The 25,310-nt window shown below is 36.5% G+C and overlaps 1 protein-coding gene across 3 annotated transcripts in view; it reads right to left on the bottom strand.

Annotated features, from left to right (window-relative positions):
• Positions 1 to 27: 27 nt before the first annotated feature.
• The window catches only part of PPP2R5C (protein phosphatase 2 regulatory subunit B'gamma), an 80,155-nt gene continuing 54,872 nt past the window's right edge, over positions 28 to 25,310 (bottom strand). For all 3 annotated transcript variants that reach the window (XM_068160141.1, XM_068160143.1, XM_068160142.1), the window contains 12 exons: positions 20,510 to 20,620; positions 19,814 to 19,906; positions 18,990 to 19,120; positions 18,106 to 18,165; positions 16,768 to 16,876; positions 14,261 to 14,314; positions 12,232 to 12,402; positions 11,550 to 11,677; positions 9,936 to 10,037; positions 7,763 to 7,835; positions 5,623 to 5,739; positions 28 to 2,820 (listed from right to left, as the gene is read on the bottom strand). In XM_068160141.1, the coding sequence (XP_068016242.1) occupies positions 2,689 to 2,820; positions 5,623 to 5,739; positions 7,763 to 7,835; positions 9,936 to 10,037; positions 11,550 to 11,677; positions 12,232 to 12,402; positions 14,261 to 14,314; positions 16,768 to 16,876; positions 18,106 to 18,165; positions 18,990 to 19,120; positions 19,814 to 19,906; positions 20,510 to 20,620 (1,281 nt within the window). In that variant the 3' untranslated portion in view covers positions 28 to 2,688. The remainder of the gene's footprint in view (positions 2,821 to 5,622; positions 5,740 to 7,762; positions 7,836 to 9,935; positions 10,038 to 11,549; positions 11,678 to 12,231; positions 12,403 to 14,260; positions 14,315 to 16,767; positions 16,877 to 18,105; positions 18,166 to 18,989; positions 19,121 to 19,813; positions 19,907 to 20,509; positions 20,621 to 25,310) is intronic.

Here is a 25,310-nt window from a genome sequence, read left to right as displayed (position 1 = left end):
ATGAAAAATAATTGTGCCACTTACCTATTTTTGCTGTTTCTAGGAACTTTTTATTCTGTACATAGGACAATTCTGTACAAAATATGAAGTCTACATTTTTATTACTTATTACCATAAAACAAGGTACAATGTATGTACAATATTAAACTGAAGCCATACTAAAGCCACACTAAAAAGACACTTGGAATATTACTTTTGACATTCCTGATGTACAGGTGTAATTTTGGAAAATGGGGGAAGGTGTCAGACAGAACTTTATGAAGAGCAACAGTCACCAAAATTCTATTTTTTCTTTTCACTTTGGATATATTGTTTTTAGAATGGTTTAGTATAGGACTGTAAGAAGCATGTAAATATTGATAATAAACATGCTAAACCATTAGTGGTGATAGATTTTGGAATACTGCCTAAGCAAATGTGTAGTGGCTCAAAACTTCAAACATGAATTTATGGTGAACTTTAAGCCTTTAAAAACATCATAGTATCTCCCCTTTTTTTGGTGAGTGTTTATCTTCAGTAAAGAACAGAAATTAAATCTAGACAGTGAAAGATGTTCTTATACGTTGAGCATCACACAATCAATCAAACATTGATATACAGGTTGTATTTTTTCCCCCCCTTGGGTAACATAAGAATAATTCCTTTCAGCAACCTCTTGCACAAACATACTGAACACCCTAAATCAAAGGTAACTGATAATCTACCAGCTAAAGATGGAAGTTCAAACAATGGTATATCAAAATACATAGACACTGCTTTACACAATTAAAAAAGCACCCTTTTTCCCTCAAAAGGAGAAGGCATCTTTAAACTGTTTTACTATAGTATATCCTAATGGTAAAGCATATTCTTTTTCAAGTTTTACAGGAAATGTTTTCAGACGCAGTGGACATTCCACTTAAAGTTTGGGTTGGTCATTAAATTTAGTCGTTAGGAGCCAATATTTGCCACCCACAATTTTCTTCCAATAGACAATGTAACAAATACTGGAAATTGAATGATAGATGCAACCAACGAACAGCAGGCACTACATCTGCACAAGGTTACTATGAATGTCTGCTCTGCGCAATTTTTTCTACTTTTTTTTGTTTGTTTTTAAATGGATGCAGGAGACCTTATACTTCCTTAAAAAGTAAACCAAAACTATTTTTAATGAAGCCACATTTTTATCTCTTTATGCATCAAGACATTAAACATTAAGTTATATCATGTTACTGCCAGAGACAAAAGAAACTAATCACCCATTTAGAATAGCAGAACACATTTCAAACAGCTTGTAAGCAGGATAAGTAAGTCAAAATACTGGCCACCCTGAGAGAAATCAAATATTGAAGACAAAGCACTATATTTTTAAAGAGATTTTCCTCCCGTGCTTTTCCATCTACAACAAAAAGCTCATTACATGCAAGTAATTGTGTGGAATATATAGCAGCATTTGAAGATCATCAGCAACTCAGATGCATTTTCAGTTCACTTGTGAGGTGTATTTGCAGCACATGTGCTCTTTACAACAACAGCAAAAAATATTTTCACGGTAAAATTATGGTTACTATCTCCTCAGCTCTTAGACTCATTTGAAGAAAACCTCAACCAAAACAACAAAAAACCCAAACAACAAAAAACCCAAACAACAAAAAACCCCCCCAAACAAAACCCCAAGGAAAAAAAAACCAGGATGGAATTCAAGGGTCTGGGTTGTTTTCTTATTTTAATAACCTCGGGATGTTGTGTTTCCTGAAAGGTTCTGTCCACCTTTCCGATAAAACCTGATGCAACTGAAACCACGCATTTTATCTGCCACAGAATATTGAACTCCTAGAGCCCAAGAAAAATGCTGAGTATTAAAAGCTCAGATAAGGGAGAAAACAGAGAAAGAGTATTTTACTGACTTGAAAAAAAAACCTTAAAATGAAGTTTTATATTCAGTCTGTTCCCAGTCATAGTAAACAAATGTTCATTTTAGGAAAAATTCTTCTACCAGTTCATACCTTGAATACTGGTGCCTTATTATACACTAAAGACTGGAAAATATGGCTTTAAATATACATAAAGTATTATGACATGGTATATATAGATATATATCTTTATCCTAAGTAAAGGAGAAACAAATTTACAGAACTCTTAGAAAGGAATGATGATTGTAGATTGTCATGGAAGTTACCAGTTTGTAAGCCATGTTTTATAATACGAAAGAATAACCCTATTTTTCAAAATTTCTGGTATATTACAAGACAGCAGTCATGTGGAAACGGCTGTAAAGTTGAGAAATCCTAGAAAAAGTTTAGAACTTAAATTGGAAATAATTTGAGTTTTGAGAATGCTCAGGCATCATTAGTACCAACTATTGGTCACTCGTTTAGTCAGACAGTTTATAGAATTCTTCTCGCAAATATGACTATAAAAACTGCCTGTTATCAGCTAGCTGGTACTATGATAACATCTCCAGGAAAATGGTGTCCACTTGGTTATGGTCAACCCAATATTCTGCAAATGGAATTGGGTAATTTACCATTGTTTGAACTACTAATCTTGAGCTGCATACTCTTTAAAAGTTATTGCCTACAGAACCGGGCTGAAGAAAGCTTTGACTTTGTGTGTAACTGATTGGTATGGCACAAAGAAGTTCTACTGTAGAACTGAGTCCAGAAAAGAAATTTTTCCTCCAAAATAATATTTAATTTTAATAGTTTAATGCCCATCATGTGATAGTAATTCATCAGCTCTGCAATGTGATTCCAAGGCTTTCATGGTATAGATATCCTGAGGCAGTTCTGACTTGCGTCGCACAAAAGGACGATCTTTTTTCTGATCTTTCTGTGCCTGAAATAAAAATAGGACAAAGTTGGCCACAAATATTAATTACTAAACAGTTACTTTTAAATATTTATTGCACAGGAGTATTCTCAGTTATGGAAAACCAACCAACCAAACAAAACATATAGGAAAAAAAGTTTGTACTTTCTCCTCTTTACCCTACCAGCTACCCAATTTCAAGTCTTGAAGGCATTTTTTTGTTTTGCTAAGAAAGAAAAATTAGAAATATTTCAGAAATCCTAAGATATTAGCAATCATGACATTATGATCGTGACTATCATTTGACAATGCTTAAAATAAAACAATTATCATCTATCTTCTCATTTATTTTGTATGTCCCTGTGTGAGATACATGGTTAAGTTCTTTCCATGCTTCTAATTGCTTGTCCATCTTACCTACTCTAATTTGACCTTGTAACAAACAGATTTGCTTTTACTTAGCCATTGATTTACTACCATGTTCAAAAAGTTACTAAGTCATGATGGTCAAATTTTTTTGGTAGCAGAGTATTCTCTAAAACCACTCACATAATCTGGTACAGAAATGCCCAGCCACATCTACCTTCCTCAGTCACTCCATCACCTCTTCAGTATGGATATTCTGCAACGTAAAACTCTGGCATAAACCTTACTTTCACTGAAACAGGGCAGATCTTTACATAGTTCCTCACTTCTGAAGATGTATTTAAATAAACAAAGTTGACTTGCCCCTTTTTTTAATTTCTTTTAAACACTTAGCACTTAGCAAGGGATACATAACTGTCTTTCCAGTGTCCTCTCAAAGACTGACACAAGAATGCTACCTAGCTTTCCTTCTGCAAGACCCTAATACTTAATCAATCCTTCTCCTGCCTGGTATACTTCTCATAGATTTCTCTCACTTCTTCTAACAATAAGAATTCCTATTTCAAACCATTCTATTAGCTCTGCTAAGACATCATCTTGATCTCTGAATAAACAGGCTTATAACCTTCAAATAATCTCATTAATTTCCTGCACACTTGATAAGCAACAACAAGCAAGAAAGCATGTATTGAAGAGATAGCTAAAGAATGCTTGGACAGTTCCAACCAGTTTCAGAATTTTATTTCACTTACAATTTGTTTCTTTTCCATTAGTGTCACATTTTTAATCCCCACCTGTTCTAACTATCAGGATGACAGGGAGAATCAGGCTCATCCATAGGAATGCCATGCCCTCGTTTTCCAGCTAGAATGCTATCAATAATGCTGATGACAGCCTCAACTTTATAGCTCCTGAAGGGGTACACTTTGAAGAAAAGAAGAACACACTAAGGTAAAGCCATCGTTCTTTTGTCTGGGCACACTTTACACTGGCCCAAATCTCCAAGTACTTCCAACAGCTGGGACTAGGAAGTTTGTCTTAACTGTATGCCCCAGCTACTAGGATAGAGTTATACTTTGGCTGCTTTTCCCCTAGACTACTCAGAGGTAGGAGATATGAATTTTAATTCTCTCTAGCCAGAACAGAAAGTAAGCCGGTCTCATAGATCTTTAGAAAATGGCTATGCACTAGGAAGTAGCACAGCAAAAGCTGGACACTGCCATCCATACAACTCTAAGAACTGGTTCTAGGCACTGGAGCTAGTGAAAGGAGGCTCCTCTACCCATCACATGGGCCTGGTTAAGCTATCCAAGATCTGAAGAAGGGCAGAGGTTTGGAAACTGTAATAAGCCTAGTGCTCCTCACTGACTAGCCCTAACCTGTGTTCCCATTTGAGGGAATGCTACCTTCATCTGCTGCCCTGGATAGACATGCAATTCAAGACACAAAGGCTTTGTGTTTTAGAAAACAGCAATCACTAAGCATGTCTAGGAAACATTCCAGCATTTCTTTTATTTTGACCTTTATCCAAAGTGCCTTCAAACAAACAATAAATAACACATAATCTTGCAAGATAATGACACTGGAATTTTAAGAAAGTAGTGTAGCAGGTTAGGTTGACTATATGTTTTCATTAAATTTCTTCTTTGATACATTGGTTCAAATTAACAGACTATCACTGATCTCAACCAGTTTCTCTAGCTTTAGATAATTTCTTTGGTGTTAATCTTTGCTGGATTTAGAGATATTAATATTTCTACCAGTATCTTAGGGAGCACTGGTACCTCTCAGTTCTCCATCAACTCTGAATTTAAACCTCTAGTTTGAATGTTAGGATTATGGTTCTGCTTAACTAAGGTTAAATTTAAAATACCTAAAGATTACTAAGCATTAGCTAAAGACAGAGAGTGGAATGACCTTGTGAGTCCTTGCTCTGTAGTAGGTAATGGAACATGACAGATGGTGGACTGAGGAGGACGACCCATGAGTGGGCAAGACAAATGCATACTTCACACCTTCCCCCCTCACCCCTCCTAGCATAGTAGCTTTAGCCACTAGGCTTGGAATAACAAAAAGCTTATCATTAGAATCTGACTATATTTTATGCAAGTTTTCCTTTTTAAACCCCCAAACTATTATACAGAGAAAAGAATAGAACATGATGTGGTAGATTATGCTCTAAAGTATAATTATGACATAAAAAGTTGTTTAGGCAGGAAAAAAAAAAATAATTAAAGTTTCTGTAGAAGACAGTCAAAAGAGACCACACAGCATATTGCTTAGAAATGCAACACTGTATTCCTGGATGCTACTGCATCACTTAAAAGTAGCAGCTCTAATGAAGTTTTTTACTCTAGGACCAATGGTTACCAGGCTGAGAATAAAACCCCAGTTTGTATCTATGATTAACAGTCGCTTCAAAAAAAGAAAGTAGAGTACTTGGTTATCTTGAAATGGCTTTACCTGACAAGCCTCTTCTTTCACTGTCTTTTTTAGCATCTGCAAATCTTCAATTAAAGGCCCATCTGTTTCCATTGCAACAGGACTGTTCAGCAAACTCGTGTCACTATATGTTGGGTACTAATAAAATGCAAAGTGTTAAAATAATCATTCTTAGTAATAATACTTAGATACTAAGAGTGTACTTGAGCATTTGAATAACATGATTTGTTATTTGAGACTAGCTTCAGTATCTTATGCTTTCAGGCACCAGGTAACAAATTTTTAAATGGCAACTCCAATACATTCACCTGGCAGAAGTGTCCGTTGAAAAATGCAGTCAGAACATAAACCCCCATGCTTCAGTTGCCTGAGACTGAATTTCAAAATATTCAGATTTTGCTAGTAACGAATGTCTATGTTGGCAATGACTTACTTTGAAGCCTTACCAACACCTAGTCTGGTGATTTGTAGTCAATGTAACAATGACTTTACTTTCTGGTGTAATTTTATATTGAAAGAGAAAATACACTGGTAAAAGGATTAAAGTTGTTAATTTCTATCCAAAATACTAAACTTTTCTGACTTGAGAAAATGTCACAGCCATAGAATTCTTCTGGGAATGACAAAGTTTTGTTAAAACACTTGTGTTGTATCTAAAACTTACTGTACAGCAATCTCAGTATTTGAAATTCTGTTTTAATTCAGATGAGGTGTATGTGATCTTGAAAAAACTGACATCAAGGATTTAATGAATATAGTTATAATGATCTAATATCTTAAAATGTAGTCTTGTGTCATTGAGAATCAGGAATAGCTCTGAACAAGAACTATCAGCAATTACACAAATTAACAGAAATTCCAGGAAAAAAAGCAAAGCTTAAAAATCCATTATAGAGTGCTAAAAGCATTTGTATCATTACATCACTTCAGCGGAACACTCGGCATTCAAATAATAATTTTTAAGTAAAAATTGCTACCAATTATTAGCTCTCTTCTAGCACACTAGGCAGAACGTACTGTATACAGGTTGCGCTAACCAGTCTTATTTAGTCAGATGTGCAATAGTTTATCATTTGTGACAGAATGGCCACAAATACTCTTCAAGCAAGGCTTTTATGTGTCTTATCTGATCAGAAGAGTGTTTTGTCACCAAAAGTCAGTTGCTGCTTTGATACAAATGGTTATTTTTTGATTAACTGATCTGTTCAACTGACATTTAGTTTACTGTTACAAATTTTATTTGAAGAGTTTAGCAATTGTTCCCTGAGAAGCATCACAAGAGGAAAAAAAAAAGATGAGCACTGAGATCATAAAGTGTTCCATTTCTGTTTATACAGTACCTTTACTTCATCTCCCACCACTTTAAACTCAGCTACACATTGTGTCTTACTGCAATATAGTAAAACTCTGTCTGCAAAATAGTTGAAACGTTTGGGGTTTTTTTTTTGCCCATAGTAGCAATCAGTATGACTGAGCCGAAGGAAAACTGGCACCATTCACCAAGCAAATTAAGTAGGGAGAGGTAAAAAAACCCAAACCAAATCCCAAGCCATTCCAACCCCTTCTCCCATAATTTCAAACTATAATGAATAGCCTAAAGGACCTTGGTTTATCAAAATTTCAGTTACATCATGAAATCTGACAGAATCTTTTCCTTTCAGTAAGAACCTGAGGTGCAGGCTCACCAAAAGACCAGACCAGTGCAAGTATGAGAACAAATGCAGCAGACAAGAACATACAGTATTGCTTTAATGCATTTGACACAGAGGAAAACTGACCAGTCATAACTCACAGTTTGCAGAAAGATCTCTTTTGTAAAATACTGTTTGCAAAACAGCTTTTCAAGAGAAACCAATTATGGCATCTCTGTATTTTCCATAATTTTGCACAATAAAATATTCAAACCGCAATACAGAATATCTCCTATTATAAGAAAAGGAAAAAGTACTTTGTATCATACTTTTCAGAAGCTTTTTGTTTTTTAAATAATTACTTGCACAAGAGAAAGGTTACAAACTTTAAAAGTACTTTTATTGTGTATCTTTTGTAATACAATTAGTGAAATTGCTTTATTTCCATGATCATTCAGAACTGTTTTTCCCAGTGATATTTAACAAAACTCAAGTGTTTAAGCATGAACATGTTAATCTTTTCTAAATACCTGGGGATTTGATTTGGCTAGATTTTCTATTTTAACCCATGCTTCTTCCCGTTCCTTCAATTTTAGCTTCTCTCTAAAAAAAAATAAATTAAAATCATTAGAAGCAAAAAAAGGCAAAGCTTGATTAATCTTGTCTCATAACTCATATACTTTCTTAAATATAAAGAAATTCTCTAGAAGAATTCAACAGAATAAATTTAGTTATGCCTGTTTCAGCCTACTGCCCAAAATATCATTTACTGTTTACAGGATAATTTACATCACAGTGGTTGCAAAGCAACATTAAAAGGGAAAAAGCAGCTACTTTCTCATGAAAGGGAAAAACTGGCTGGTATCACTTTATCTTTAGAAACTGCACATTGTTAGGAGCTAACACAAAGTCTTGCTCTATGTTGAAAGTGTGTTTGAATTTTGTAATATTTGATTTCTATATTGAAGCATAAGAAAGTAATACCTAACTAAAAAAAAAAAAGGCAGAGACTTTCACTGCTAGCCCAATGGCTTTGGGTAGTAGTTTAAAGGAAAAGGCACAGAGACATTTTGAATCAAAGACAAAGACTAACAAAAAAACCTGACAAATCCCTCCCAACCCTCATTTAAGGAAGTTGCAAGTGGGATGGCATGGGATAGTCTGGGTTTGGGTGTTTATTTTGTTTGGTGTTTTTTTTTCCCTTCAGAAGGAAGAGTTTGTTTCCTTAAACCAAATGTCACTCAATACAGTAAAATCTGGGCATTGCTCCTTTTCCTACAGACAAACAACTTACTGTCGAGACTATAATGAACACCTGTCTTTGGGAGCTAAAGAGTGCTAAAAAGGCTCATAATGCTCTCAGGCTTCAATGCACAGATCGGATGATACATATGTAAAAAAAAACCAACCAAAACCCACCAGCCAACCAACCAACCCACACACCCAAAAGAGAGCAAGCAATTACATTTAAGCACATACAAATTTATGTCCAACTCTCAAGTTAAGTGTGAACTTGGCAGAGGAGGACTCTTTAACCACTCCCTTTTAAGATCTTGTTTGGTGGGAGACTGTTGGTGTGGTGTGGTTTTTTGGTGTGTTTTTTCCCCACTGTGTCACTTAGCACTCAAAATACTATCCAAAAACCAGAGAAGGTAAGATTGCTTTCCCATTTAAAAAGGATCCTACTTATTTGCTATGAGGAAACAGAGATTTACATAGTATATTTAAAAAGCACCAATGTTCACATGTTGTTAATCTATAAAGAGACATACATCTTAAAAATTTCTTATATTACAAGCTCATTTCTACTTAAATTGTAATAAGGAATTTCAAAACACTGACAAATCAATCTACATGAATCTACTAAGAAATTGTACTACTTCCAGTTTGTTGGCTTGAAATAGATGTATAATTTGAAGCAATAAAATTCCAGTCCAGGTATTTTCAGTAGCCACTTTCTAACCACACTCAGCCCTAAACTCATAGGCACAAATCACTAATACATTTGACTTATTTTAGTAGGTTTCATAACATACTGAATATTCAAAAAATTAAGTCTATTCAACAAAACTGGAAATAGAGAAACAGAAGACAAGTGGCTTTATGATCATAAGTTAGCTGCATTTTGGGGCAAAACCTGGAAAAATTCCAGCTTCCAAATCTCTTTGTTCACAATCCTATTCATGAATACACTAAACTCAGCAGGGTTTTTCTGGCAAGTAATATATGACTGCCCTGTATTACAACAGAGTAACAACTTTAACTTGGGTCATTTTCAGAAAAACATTCACATATGCACACACAACGCAATGCAGAAAAATACTGGGGAAGTGTTTTGGGAAGGACCAAGTGACAACATGAATGAAAATTACACCAGGTAAATAAAGCATGCTAAAATAAACACTGGAGTAAACTGAATTGTTTAACAGATCTTTTACACTGGCCTCCGTGATTAGCAGTCTCAAAAAATTGTTTTTAGCAAGACTGTGAGCCCCAGCAGTAGCAGGTGCAAGACTACAGGAAGCATCCTACTCTTCAGATTTTACAGCTCATATATAACAAGAAGTTCCCTCAAGTCGATTTGGAAGCTGCTGTACTGTAATCAAACAAGCAACTTCTCACTAAAGGCACTGTTTTTTCAGAGATAAAGCACTCTGAACAAATTGTTCAAAAACAGACAGACACATTGATACGAAAACTTACTTCAGCTTCTCTGCTTTAAATTGTTGCGTGCAGTCATCAAACAGTTTTTGGTTCATCTCCATGAAGAGTTTCAGAGCATTGTATATCAAGCCATGTATTGTCCTATAAGTAAAACTTCTGGTTGAAACTCAGAGTACTTTAAACTTTGAAATCTACTTTTTTCTGGTCAACAGTAGCCAATAGCCTACATAACTGGAAAATTACATCATTTCAGAACAAGTGGAAACAAAACTAGTTAGTGGAAGTTTCAGTTCAACCTCAAAAGGGCTAATACAAGTACTAAAATTAACAACTTTGGATGCAGTTTTCTTATGCTATATTATTCATCACTTCAACACTTTTGACATTTGAACTTCATTTTTAATACTGCATGTACCAACAGAGGACTAGTTTGAAATTTAGTAGCTGACACTGATCACATCAGGATTATTAAAAAAAATGCAAAATGACATTAAAGATCTTCACGTACGTAACTTACTAGTAACTGACAAATTCAAGAGGAAATACACCGTTTGTGATTAAAAGGAGCCTGGAAAAGACACTATTCAGTAAGAAAACTGCCACACAGCAACAGCACTCACTGCAACACAGGTATGTCAGGACTCTTTAGAGAAGTGTTAGAAAAGCAAAGTTGAAAACACTGGAAAAATTAAACATAAACAACCTGCTTTGTGAAGCACTTTTATGGAATAATCTAATCATTAAATGCAATCAATGATTACTTTGTATCATACATGTGAGTTACAAGTAAGAGTGCAGCTGCACTGAGTAGCATGAATTGCTCAGAGTAAAATGAACGCATGGCCTTGAAAGCCAGAATAAACAAGCGTCAGCAATCCACATTTGCTACATACAATTACATCACTGAACTGGTTTTACTTGTGAATACACTATCTGTTACTGTTTACAGCCAGTGATAGTAACCAATCACTTTAACATCACTTCATCTTCCATTTCTTTCCCTGTGTTTAGTGGCACACTGATTACTCATTCTTGGCCAGTCCTCAATTCACAGGCAGCACTAGACTCTAATACTTTAATCATTCCAGCAGTTGCACAATAGCTCAAACAAAGAGGCACTTCACAATGGAACAGCTGCAGAAAGGAGCTGACCAGAACTGTTTTCATGTTTAAGTACTATGTTATTGTATGGAGAAGTGAAATAGTCAATGGAGAAAGCAGAGAAAATAATAAGCAAAAAGCAGGGGTGGGAAGGGAGGAAAGGAAAACTGATCTGCTCTGTAAGATATTCCACTAGTATGCAGAAGAAACACATTATCAGCAAAGAGGTAGAGACTGGAAATCAGCATTGGTGTTTAGAAGTATCTGATCTACAGATTAATGCCAAATTTGATTCATATTAATAAAAGTATGTCATAGATCAGATGTATGAAAACTGCTTCTTGTTTAATGGAAAAAGGAAAACCTATCTTCTTTAATTCTTCATATTTTTTAAAATACTGCTGTCAGAAGTCTCCTCTTTATGCAGCAGCTTTAATATCATAAACAGCTCAACACACTTAAAACTAGCAACTCAAATATCTGAACCACTTTTAAGCATAAAAAAAAAATAGACCTAAGTAGCAGAATTTTATTTCTACAAGTGCCTCTTACTTGTTCCAATGCGTCTTGGAATTCCGGTACAAGGATGGAAACATGATGGGTAAAATCTTTGCTGCATTATCACTAATTAAGCTCATAATATATTCATTATTCCAGTAGTATAATGCTCGCTCTGCAACCTAAGACAGCATGACAAAACAAAGGAACAATTTTTCAGACAATCTCTTAAAGAGTAAATTGAAACATTTCACAAATATAAAGAGAAGGTAAAAGCAGTTGAAACTTAAGATCTGCATTTTTCTAGTGCAAATAGGATTCACAGAGCTTATGAAGAGATGGAAAAATTGCTTTTTCCTTGATAGATACATGATTCAACCTATAACCTACAGACTGAATTTCAAGTAAATAAATGTTTTCCTAAGGAAAAAGCATTTGCAGAATTCTATTAGAAACCATGAAATGCAAATAGTATGTACTGACAGGGTTGAGGTCCTTCTGAAAATGCGAACATCTACATTAAGCATAGCACTTAAGTGAATCACCCACAGTAAGACCGAACATATCACACTCTTGGAATGAACAAAGCTAACATTTGGATCCCTAAAATTTGACATTGAATTGAAGACTTCTTTTAGAACAAATAAAAATGACAGTGAATAATACTAGGCAATACTACGAACAAGTTTGCTTTATAAAAAATAGTCACATAAATGTACGTTAGATAAGTACAGACCTGAAAGTGTGGACTAGACACACATTTGGCTAGCTGTCTGAAAAGAGGCTCCATGACCTTTACAAATTCAGATGGTTCGATAACATCTAAAATTTCTTCTAGTTCATTTAAAAACATGACTTCTTTTGGACTGTGAGTCTTTGGCCAGTATTTCAGCAGCGCCATTACAACCTGTAGAGACAAACCGAACACAATCTTTAACATAATTTGACTTTACCTTGCACTAAGTTATACCTCATTAAGAAGCCTGGTATTTTGAACAGAACACAAAACTCAGATTTCTTTGTTCCACATGGCAGCAGCAATCAGATATGGAACCATATTAAAGAAGTTACTGTTAATAGGTCTAAAAACACTTCAGAAAACAAAGTTATACACTTAGAAGATATGTTTAAAAATTACAATCAAAAGACCAGAGGAAGTATCCTGACATCTAACTTCACATGATCAAAGTGCAAGTTTGCTGCTACATTGTGGGGAAAATTATCTATCACTTAAGTGATAGCAGCTTTCAGTCTCCTAATTTCTTGGAGGTGTACTCCAAATCTCTATCACTATGTTTTAAGAAGAATTCAAATAGGAACACATTTTCCTTCAAAGGATATTTAAGCCATGTTAAAGACCTAAAAATTACTGGTACAGTACTCAAGCTTAAATTATTTCTGATGAGCAATTAATACAACCTTGAACATGTAAGTTTATACATGCTCATACATGCGAAACTAAAAAACCCTTCAGTCTCAAACAGTACAGAAATCTTGACACAACTCTTAAAATTTTTATGTACTTTTTTAATACATAGTTAAAAAGTTGGAACAATCCATCAGCCTTCTCTCAGACAATTTCCTCCCTGCATTTAGGAAAAAAACAAGCAGTTCCTTTTGTTGTTTCTGAAATGGAGGACCTTCTTATAGAAGCTCAGCTTCTTATACTTAAAACCTAGAAGTAATATTTATTAACTACAACTCAGAGAGACATCAGTGCATCTTTCATGTATGGATTATTTCATCATGAAAGCAGACAATATGCCCTCAATGAAGCCCAGGAAAACTTATGCAGATGTTTTTAGTAAGATGTCAAAAAAAGCCTCATATGACAATTATAAGGGGAAACAAAGCATTTTCTTTTGCAATGACCAGAATTTTTGAATGGGAACTTAGTACTTTGGTGATGCACGTCCCAAGTTTTTATAGAATGTTGTAACCATGAATTAATTTGGGAAGGAAACAGACTGGGATGTGTATCAGTTCAGATTTGTACTAGGAAATATATTTAACATCCTACATAATGTCTGGGAGAAACCTAAGATTTCAAGATCTCATATAGCACGAATGACAGAATGTCTGAGATTTAATATCTTAATAAATATTAAAAGCTCCAAGGAGAAGATTTCTGGCACAGATGCATACTTTGTGTCAAAAATCTCAGTCTCCATTTTACAATGGAAATGGTTTCAAACTAATGGTGTGCCCTTCTGTTAGTAGTAATCTTTTTACTGATTACTTGGCTATTAAACATATTAGTTCTTACCTACTTAATATTTGGTGTAATGAGGCAAAACACTATGTACTATTAGGAACAATTAGAAGTATTCACCTATGCAATTATGTGCAGCCAGATCAAAGTCTGGTTTTGTCTGTGGTCCAAACTTGGTAAATTAATAGAATGAGACTCGAAAGCCTCAGTAGCTCTGTGTGCTAGAAATCTCTGTTCCTGCACATGTGTCTCAAAACAGAGCCCAGTTCAAGCAAGCTAACTTCTGAGTAAAGTTCTTCAGGATTAATTATCTCATACCCAGTCAGACAGAACAGAATTATCAGAATAAACTGGTCTGTTTGTTTGTATGCTGTTAATGGTCTTTTAATGCATGCTGGAAAAGTCTGAAGCTGACAGATCAAAATGGTATTTGATTCTCCCTAACAAAAACAATTACATATTAATACTGTGTTCTCAAAACCTCTTCAAACACTCTACAGGTGAAAGGGATATTAATATTCCAAAATACATAACAAGAAGAAGATAAACTTACCGGTTCTGTAAGCGTGCTGTCCTTTTCTAAAAACTGAACGACACAATACGCCAGCTACACCAAAAGAAAAAGATTGTTATTAATGTGAAACTGAAGACACTTTGAAATCACTGACATTAAAGTGGAGAATATTACTGAATTGAAAACATTTTCAAAAGAAACACAACAAAACTAAACAAACCCCCCCAAAAGTTACTTCTCTAAGTCTACAAGAATGATTTGGCAGACAATTTGAACAAAAAAGGGTAAATACACTTTACCAAATTCTCCCAACCTTCCTATGTCTGTCCTCACCTTTTCCTGGGTTATAACAGACAAAGACATCATTTGGTGTTTTCTTTTTAGATCTTGCACTCTGAATTTCAGCACAGTTTTAAATCCCATGTTTGAGAAGTGCTTTCCACTTGCTAACATTTTGCTGTCCCATGCCATCTTAGTATTTTCTATTCTATAACCTAATTTACTGAACAGTTGTACATCATACAGTAACTATGAGTACCAGTGTAAAGCTGATACAAACTGAGACTGAATTACAACATATACCAGCTTCAGTTCTAAGAGTGAAACTGTCTGTGTGCTGGGCCCCATGCTCTTTAATATCTTGACTGATGATCTGGATGAGGGGATTGAGTCCATCATCAGTAAGTGCGCAGATGACACCAAGATGGGGGTGGGTGTTGATCTGTTAGAGGGTAGGAGAGCTCTGCAGAGGGACCTTGACAGGCTGGACAGTCTCAAGCTGTGCCAGGGGAGGTTTAGGCTGGATGTTAGGAAGAAGTTCTTTACAGAAAGAGTGATTGGCCATTGGAATGGGCTACCCAGGGAGGTGGTGGAGTCACCATCACTGGAGGTGTTTAGGAAGAGACTGGACGGAGTACTTGGTGCCGTGGTTTAGTTGATTAGATAGTGTTGGATGATAGGTTGGACTCAATGATCTCAAAAGTCTTTTCCAACCTGGTTAATTCTATTAGGTTCTAAAAGGTGAACTATTACCTTCCTTTTGATCAAAAGGCCAACAGTCCCAAGGTAAATGGAAGGGTCACTGCATACCTCATAAATTGTTTAACCATTGTTCTAATGTCTCTCCATTTATGGAAGTTCAGCTGATGAGCCCAATTCCTTTCCTGTTTTTTGATGATTGCTACCAAGAATGCCCCTAGGTAATTTGATGAATGTCCAAAGATCATTACTTCTGTTGTTCTCCACTCTTCTAAAGTAAATGTGAATTGAATATAGAAATTAGCTTTCTTGATGTGTATCAGATTTGGCAGCAATTCCTTCTGAGTATCTGCTGCTGTTTCAATGTGAAGTTTTGTGGGTTTACTCTGGTGCTTTGCATACTAAGTTCACTTGAAGTGCTTTCCCAGTACATTTGGTGGGATGTGCAAGACAAGCATTCCTTACCTGTGTCTTCCTTTAATTAATGGTAATGAGGAAGGCAAATCAATTCAAGGTTTTGGAGAATTAGTTCATGAATTAAGGGGAATAAATAAAGACCAAGCCACCTCACACCGGTAGGAAGGAAAGGTGGCAATCACAGATGCCTGCACTAGCAGAGGTTGTAAGAAAGGTGGCTGGTGACACCCCAACCGGTTATGTTCACAGCATTAGGGGAAAAAAAAATAAAAATAATTAAGTGGGAGCCACCGCAGCCCATTACTTCAACAGGAACTGATGTGTGCCCCTGTTGGTCAGATCCAAAGCAAATACTTTCAAGCATCTCTAATAGCTACAGAACTGTAACTACAGAAATGGTAGTTTTAACAATGCAGATTGTTAGTAAATTTATTTAAAGAAATGGGAGCACTTGAACTTACACATCCAATATTTAACTTTGAAATCAAAGACAAGCCAAAGCTGCATAACCACTCAGAGAAAATTTCAGTATATCACAGTTACACTGTGTTTTCTCTAACACGGTATGAGTTCCTGCTCCTCTAGGTATTCTGAACAGAACTAATCTCAGCACGTAAGACTCAGCTGGTTTTAAAGCATGATAAACCTCAGATGCCCCCTTTTTTCCTGTGTACTTCTAAAAATATGTACTGAATTAAATAATGTCCTAGCAAATGCCCAGTTCCTTTCGATCATCAACAGTTGTAAGAAAATTAATTCAGATGAAATTCTCCATGTGTTAAGAAAAAGGTTTATAGATGACACTCATTAAAACCATACTTTTCTGCAATTTCTTATGTCTAAGCATAAAGAAGAAAAAAAATTCTATGTGTGGATAAATATTAAGAACTCTCATATTAATCAACTACTTCATCTATAAATACTAAAATACTTTTTTAAAGCAAGCACCAATATTTACACACACACACACACACACATATTTTCTCTGATTTTTTTTTTCTTCAACAAGCAAAACATTCTAGTTTCAGCTATTGAATAATTTCCCCAAGGCTAGATAGCAGGAAGGCACTGGAGCTTAGAACAAAATCCGCAAGAGAATGAGTGGAGTCCTCCCTAGGCTAGTTGTGTGAAAAGTGCTGAACAAAACTCACCTGTGGATGGTAGACACTGAGTGATTTCACTTTGTGCAATGGTAACAAAACCTTCAACAGGAATATTTTGTGCTCTTCTTTTAATGGTAAGGCAAATCCATTAATTATGCTGCCAGGAAAATAATTTTTAAAACAAGGATTAGCAATTATACATAATCTGTATTGCTAGAGTATATAGCAAAAAACTCTGTTTTCAGAACTTTCTTCTTTTGCCACCTCCTGGAGAACATGAAGCAGCAGAAAGTTGTCTAAATTAAGTATGCACCAGAAACTGTTTAAATCATTGATCTAGTTCTCTAAATATTATAAATAGAATACTCGAATCAACCTTACCCAAGACTTTCACAGGTCCCAAATCCTTCTCCCAAGCAATGTATACAACTATAACTACACTTCAGATTCTGACTTCCACTATGAACTATCAGCAGAACTTTGAATACGTATTTCTCCCTGCTGCTTCATGGCATTTAAGAATGAACCACATCCTGGATGTAGAAGAGGTGTCTCGATTGACAAATTTTGCCACAACTTCCACATACTCAACAAACATACATTAACTTTATAAAAAATACAAGTAAAAGCTTCAGCAAGATGTTTTAAGGGTTGCTAACCACAAAAAGAATCAGATTGTAGGGCAAGGTTGACCTTGATTGTTAAGAAATTCTGTAACTCTGTCAAGAGATGACTGGCATTCATTTGTCCAGTATCACACAGCACTTAGCAAAGGAAAGGAATGAAAACCAGTACTTAGCATGAAATTCAATTCCTCTATTTCTGAAAAATCAAAACCCAGGAACCCAGTTGAATGCCATTATTCAGAAGCAGTTCTGTGCCAACACTATGGTTTGTGAAATTCCTTCAAGAACTACAACAATAACCAATACAGAACAGTTACAGCTCAGATGCATCACTTAGCTACTGGAAATATTGTTTTGAAAGCCTAAGGGAAAAAAACTCCACAAATCCTCAACTTCTTAATTTTTAACACTTAACCTAACAAAACTGAGAATGAAGAAGCTGGTAATTTAAATAATACTTTTGAAGATTTACCTCCATGGTCTAGTACTTAAGCTTCATTCAGTCTTCAGTATATCTTGAGTATTAGTTGACTATAGTAACTTAAATCAATTTTAAAAAAGTCCCTGCCAAAAACCTTGCCACAAGGTTCAAGTTTTTGCTGTTTCTGCAACGTTACACAAAGCTTACTCCTTTATTACGGCTGTGACATATAATACGAAGCTACTTGAATCTTGTCTCAAATCAATCATCTGCAATCCCCAACTTGAAAGCCCACTCTGAAGACCAAATGAGCTTAATTAAACAAAACCTACAACTTACCTTCCCAGTATTTCCAGTAATTCTGCTATGCCATTGTGATGTTCTGTTTCATAAATAAATCTAAATAAATGAGAAGTTTTACATGATTACTGCTGAAAAGAGATACAAATCTACCAACATCTTCATCTGATGTTACAGGTAGCCTTGACCTCCCAACGTTGTGCAGTGGAAAAGTATGTGGCAGCTTTTTGCTGTTTTCTTATAAGGGTAGCATAATACATTTACTTTGGGATGCAAACAACACTGGCAGAGAAAAAGGGAAGCGTGATGAGAGGAGTGTAAAACTGGTACCCAATATAATTATTGGTAGAAGCCAGAAATGTTATCAAAAGACAAGAAAAAGGGTGCCATAATCTTGGTTCATACTTGACATCATGGCAGTAAAAACACACTTTTAAATACCTTTGGTAATATGGCAGATTAATTAATTTTTTTGTTTTATTTGGACATAATACCACAATTCATTCTATAGGAATTTTAAAAAATACTAAAAATCATGAACTCTAAATGGTCCATCTCAGTTCTGAGGAAAGAAAAGGCAGTAAGTATGTGCCTTCAAGAAAATTCCAGATCTCTGTCATTCAATTATGCCTAATTTCTGCATTATGAAGCACTGCATTTTATTAAGGCACTATTTTGTACCCAGTAAGAAAAAGACGCCTCAGAGATAATGATATCAAACTGAATCATGCACTAACCCAAATTTCAGCTGCCAAATTTATGCTGTGTGCAAGATTAATATAAATCTGGTATTAATCATTGTTAAATGTAACAATACTGGGTATAAACACCCTAAGAATTAAAAAAAAATTGCTACTGGTGTCTTTGAATATTTTAGTTGTATTCCTGATCACACACCCCACAATACAAAGACACTGACATACCTATAAAATATATTATTAATTTGTTTCCGGATGTAAGCCCTCAGGCCTAAGAATTTCCCATATATTCTGTGAAGAGTTGTTTTAAGAAAATCTCTTTCACGAGGATCTTCACTGTCAAAGAGCTCTAAAAGCTGCAGAGAGACAAGGAAAGCTTTGTGTTAGTTGAATCTAATGCACTCCCCCCTGTACGCTGCACTGGTTAGGCCACACCTTGAGTACTGTGTCCAGTTCTGGGCGCCTCAGTTTAGGAAGGATGTTGACTTGCTGGAATGTGTACAGAGAAGGGCAATGAAGGTGAGGGGTTTGGAACACAAGCCCTGTGAGGAGAGGCTGAGGGAGCTGGGGTTGCTTAGCCTGGAGAAGAAGAGATTCAGGGGTGACCTTATTGCTCTCTACAACTACCTGAAGGGAGGTTGTAGACAGGCAGAGGTTTGGCTCTTCTCCCAGGCAACCAGCACTAGAACAAGAGGACACAGTCTCAGGCTGTGCCAGGGGAGGTTTAGACTGGATGTTAGGAAGAAGTTCTTCACAGAAAGAGTGATTGCCCATTGGAATGGGCTGCCCGGGGAGGTGGTGAAGTCACTGTCATTGGAGGTGTTCAGGAGGAGACTTGATGGGGTGCTTGGTGCCATGGTTTAGTTGATTAGGTGGGCTGGGTGATAGGTTGGATGCAATCATCTTAAAGGTGTCTTCCAACCTGGTCTGGTCTGGTCTATTCTATTCTATTATCCTATCCTATCCTATCCACTGCAAAAACAATTGAGAGCTTGAAGTTAGAAAAAAACCAAACAACCCACAATAATTATTTTTTTTTTTCACCTTACCTGTAATACAAACTTCTGATCAATATATTTCTTAGCTATATTAGGTTGAAAATCTGGAGATTCTAAAAATCTTAAGAAAAATTCATAGACAAGCTGAAAAAAACAAAACCACAACAAAACCCAGCATTAGTGTTTTAAAAAAGGAAGCATTTAATAAGCAACACATTAACAAAATTACTCATTATGTGCTCAGAACTGCACTATGCTCTTCTCTTTCTACACTGAACAGGAAAAGCTTTGCTCCTGCTCTTCAGACAAAGTAAAAGGCCCTTTAAACAGCACTGAAATTCTGATGGGCTCCATCCCTGGATTTCACTGAAATGACATACAGTAATCTAATATTCATCAGGCCCAGAAGCAGGTGTTTTGAAAATTCTCTGTTCCATTATGTCACGATAGCTCTGAAAGCTAGAGCTGTGCCAGAGTCTGATCAAAGCACTCATAGTGACAAAGGAAGCTCATCTAAAATCGCAGCAGTTACATAGGTACCACAAGAAAGGAGCCTTTAACTTCAAATATCCTTAACTGAAATTGTTTTAAAAGACTATGTCTACATTCAGTAAGTATATTTTAAATATTGCAAGTGTAATTGACTTAAAATGAACAAATAGATTTTTTTTAGGTTGAATTAATAAACAAGTACTTTAATATAAAAAATTCTGTTAAAACTATGACATCCTAGTCTTCATTAAATACCTGGAGATGAGGCCAAGCAGCTTCTAAGGTTGGTTCATCTTCCTCTGGATCAAATTCTGCTCCAGTTGGATTGGAAGATGGTGGTAATGTTCGAAACATATTAACTGCAAACTGAAAACACATATATGTGCCTTTAAGAAATTTGAAACGAATGACTTTCAAAAGTCACTTCAAAGACAGTTTTGATTGAGAACTCTTTACATGAACTACATTAATTAGTATTTGCAAAAATACAAGCTTCATAAGCCAGTATTTGAGGTACATTAATGCCTCTTTAAAGAGTTTTAACCTAGGGAACATATTTTCATGCACTACTCTTTAAGGAGCAAATCTGAAGTCAGGATGTGCTTTATTGAGTATATTGCTGTGATCTCATTCAATACACACACACACTTTGGAAGTCCAGGCAAACGTATATAAAATGTTTACACAAACATTTTATATGTGCATTACAAGGCTTTGCAACAATCTGCAAAAGTGGAATTCAGCAGCAGAGATGGAAAGCAATGATTACCCACAATTTTACTATGGAAAATATTTACAGTTCCATTTCACACTGTGGGTATAAACATACTTGAAATCCAACTTTTGCCCTCCCCCTGTGGTATTTCTGTTCAACCATGCCCCTCACAGGGGCACTGATGGGGGAGGAATGCACATCCTAATTCTTTGATCGTTGATCACTTCATTTGAATTCTTAAATCCTTGAAAATCATTTAGCATCCTCATGGAGGAGGAGAAGAAGACTATAAAGACGAATTGCACTTCAACTTGCTAACATATAGATGGATAAATTCAGAATATTATGCAGGGCAGATGTTGGTAGGAGACAACCAAATTGTTGAGCAAGTAGAAAAAACCCAATCTATTTAGCTGCTTAAGCAAACATAATAGCGACTTGTTCTGTTTTGTTGCTTGCTCCTTAACAAACCCATACCAAGTAGTCTAAAATTATTTTTGTAGAGAAGAGTAAAATAAATAAAAACACAAACAAAATCCCAAACATGAATTCAGATCAGTATATGGTCCCAAACCACCTCCATTATTTCAAAATGATTCTTTGAGACAAATGCCTCAGTCTTTCAACAACTTGAACTGTAGAAATTATAAGACTGTCAAAACCACAGGGTTGTACTGTCCTGACCTTTCATAACAACTGAGTATATTAGTTTCCATAAAGAAAGTTTCATCAAGGCTATTCCTTCTTACAATACTGAAGTAAATTCTGCTTTCAAATACACAGGTAGTGTTGTGTTTTCTAAAAATATTATGGTATTTTAAAGTGAATTTTGGTAAATATTTCCTCACATTGACAATGGTGGCTACGCTGAATGGAGCTATGTCCTGCATTAACTGATTGACCAAAGCAGCTAGAGCTGGCTGCATGGACCTTCACTGTAAGGCACACATCTACTCCATCCTGGATATGTACAAGCGTTAGTAAGAGTTCACTTTTACACTGTTATTGGTATTTGATTGCTGTAACAGATTGGAGATATCTTCTTGCAAGCATTTGGTAGAAAATCTGAGAACACATTTCTTCAGTGTAGCAAAAGTCAGAGACAACAGGGCAGAAAAGCTGATTTGCCAGGAAAAGAAGAAAAATTCTTTGTAAAAGGCTACTGGGAGCAGCAGAAACATTTACAGTCTTTCAAAGAAAACTACTACTTGGCTCAGCAAACATGCCAGTACAGGGGATCTCCAGGACCTGCTGGGGCAGGGGGAAAAAAAAACAAAATAAAAAAAATTACCCCATTGGAGCTTGCACTGAACTGCATGTCTCATTTGAGGAGGTAAAAGAACATTTTATCAGCTAATGGATTCCTACACTTTCAACAAGTGTATAACACTGCTCAATTTAAGAAACAAAATCCTAAACCTGAGAAGTTTGAGTTTACTTACCACACAGCTATTCAGAATGCAAAATCTGCTCCAACACCACATATAAATTCTATTCTTTATGTCTATCTCAGTCTTTACTACATTCAAATTCCACTGCAGAATACAATTACATGTGCTATACATGCATTTCTATTATTTTCTCAGGTTTAACTGAGTTGTTTTTTTTTTTTCTATTAGTCTGGTCTGGTATTTTTGTTGTCTTTTGTTTTTTGGTGTTTTTTTTGTTTTGGTTTGGTCTATTTTAATAGCATCAGAGCTTACTTGCTGCACATTTGAAGATTACTTGAAAGCTGAAAGATTAAGCTGTCTCAGCTGAAAGATGCTACTTCCCAGAGGAATGCATTCCACCCATCTTTGGAGGGTTTCTAAGAAAAGCAACAGAATGCCATGTTTCCCTTTCCACAATCTGACTTTTTATTAACACCTTCATCCACAGTTTAAAATAATGCTGTGAATTACCTATTAATTGGCAGGGCTAAGAAGCATATGTATGTGCTGTGCTGCCATCTCACATGTGACAGATGGCAGAGCAGACAGTGGGAGGCAGTATCAAACTGCACCAGCTAAATCTGCAAGACTTACATCATATTCCCATGAAGGAAAAGTCATCCTTATGATTCTCCATTTTTCTTCAGAATATTCCTTCATTTCAGAAGTAGGAAGGGAAGGACATCTGGAGTGATAGCACTTGACTTTCCAGTTAAGTATTAGGAGTGCTAGAGCTCTGCTTTTCCTATACTGCATATAGGAAAGTAAGGAATTAATTCCATTTTTGTGCTTTGCTTGCGTGTATGACCTTTGCTTCAATTGCTGAACTGTCTTTAAAACACGTGAGGGTTTTTTCCAGTTTTACTTCTGATTTTCTCCCCCAGCCCACTGCAGGAGTGAGCAAGCAGCTGTGTAGGGGTTAAAACATGATAGTCCTTCTGCACCCAGTGTAATGCTTGAAGTGTTTGAGATAAACAGGTTTGACTGGAATGTGCTCAGCTGAATTCAGAGGTGTTATTACTGTTCAGCTATTAATTGTCAGGCTCCTGTGCTAGCCATAGGGCTGGCTCACCTTACTGTAAATTAGTGTCTAGTGCTCGTTAGTGGATACTTTCTCCTTTCTCTGCTTGCTGCACTGCTTACTCTGCTGTGTGTGGGAACACCAATGACAATGCTCCTGGACTGGCAAATGAGCATTGGTGCTGTTTTGGTGCTTCTGTACTGGACAGCCTGGAACCTCAAACTCAAATCAAAGGCACTGCCACTTGTGGATGACTCCATGCAGGAGCAGGAAATGCCAAAATGACTGTGGATAAACCAATGCCAAACCAGGTACATCTTGAAGCATCTGTGATCATGGTTGTGTCTGTTCTGCAGCAGGTGTATCTCTGAAGGGACTGGCTGAAGGGCAAGTCTACATTGGGGAAGGCAGTGTTCCATGGCCAACTCTGTGCTGCAGCAGGTATGCCCTGAAATGTCAATGGCTGGGCATGAGGCCATGGATAAGCCCACAAGGGAGAAGCTACACCTCTGAAGGGAGTGTGGCTGTGAGTAAAGCCACGCTGGAACAGGCCTGTCTCTGAAGATACTGTAGCCCATGGAGAAGGCCATGCTGGAACAAGTGCATCTGTGCACCTGTGGCTGTGGATAAGTCTATCCTGCATCAAGTATACCTCTGAAGAAGCTGTGGCTCATAGGCAAGGCTCCATTTGAAGCAGGTACATCTTTAAGGGTTCATAGTCTGTGGGTAAGTCCAAGCTGGAGCAAAGGCAAGCACCGGGAGGAGTTCATTGCAATGTTAAACCCTATAGCCTGGCTGAGTAGCACAGATTTTAATGGCTGTGTCTTTACACTGTTGTAACCCACTGTCTAGGTTGCATTTTCTAGGAATTACTACAGCAAGAACCATCTGGAGGACAAGCTTTACAAGAAGCAGTTAAATGCAGCAGTGACCAGTCCTGAGCTGGCTTTGGCACTCAGAAACTCCATGCAATACATCACGTCTTCTGAGTGCTTAGCAAGAACTAAATGAACTCAAGAGATACTTTGTGGACATTTATAGACATTTTATGGACACTGTCCACAGACTAAGGGAACAATATCTGTGTACTGTACCAAAGGATGGGAAGGTGGCAGGGAGTTGTTTAATGAGGATGTATTGGATACTGAGGCCATGGATTAAGATGTGGAGAATTAAGATGTGGGTTTGGCTGGGATAGAGTTAATTTTCTTCATAATAGCTAATATGAGGCTGTGGTTTAGACTTGCGTTGGAAACTGTGTTGATAACTGAGGGATGTTTCCCTTATTGCTAAGCTGTACTTACACAGAGTCATGACCTGAGTCACTCACTGGTGAGTAGGCTGGAGATGCACAAACTGGGAGGGGGCAGAGCTGATCCCAACTGACCGAAGGGACATTCCATACCATACAACACCACACTCAGTATATAAACCTGAAGGAGGAAGGAGGTGCAAGGGACATATTTTGCGTGATGGCATTTGCCTTTCCAAGTAACTGTGACATGTGATGGAGTCCTACTTTCCTGAACATTATGGGAAGAAGTGAATGAATTTCTTGTTTTGCTTTGTGTGTGTCTTCTGCTTCACCAGCTGTCTTTATCTCAACCCATGAGTTTTCTCCCTTTGTCCTCCTGGTTCTCTCCATCTCACCTGAGGGGGAGTGAGCAAGTGGCTTTGTGGGGCCTAATTTTCAGCTGGGGTTAAACTTGTCAGAAAGGCCTTTATCTTTCTACCACATTGCTATTTGTTTTCCTAACTTCTCAGTCTTTTGACTAAACAGACAAAACAAACTGTAGAGGAAATTAGACTTCACAGTTTATTTTCCACAGAAGTACTCAGTAAACGTGACAGAACTTAAACACATTTCCTCCCATAACAAAACTCCATAAG

This window comes from Melanerpes formicivorus, unplaced genomic scaffold (genome assembly GCF_026170545.1).
Source record: "Melanerpes formicivorus ecotype bairdi unplaced genomic scaffold, bMelFor1.0.p_v2 SCAF_48, whole genome shotgun sequence".
Classification (NCBI taxonomy): Eukaryota; Metazoa; Chordata; class Aves; order Piciformes; family Picidae; genus Melanerpes; species Melanerpes formicivorus.
The sequence above is the reverse complement of the archived record's forward strand: the minus strand, read 5'-3'. Positions and strand labels throughout refer to the sequence as shown.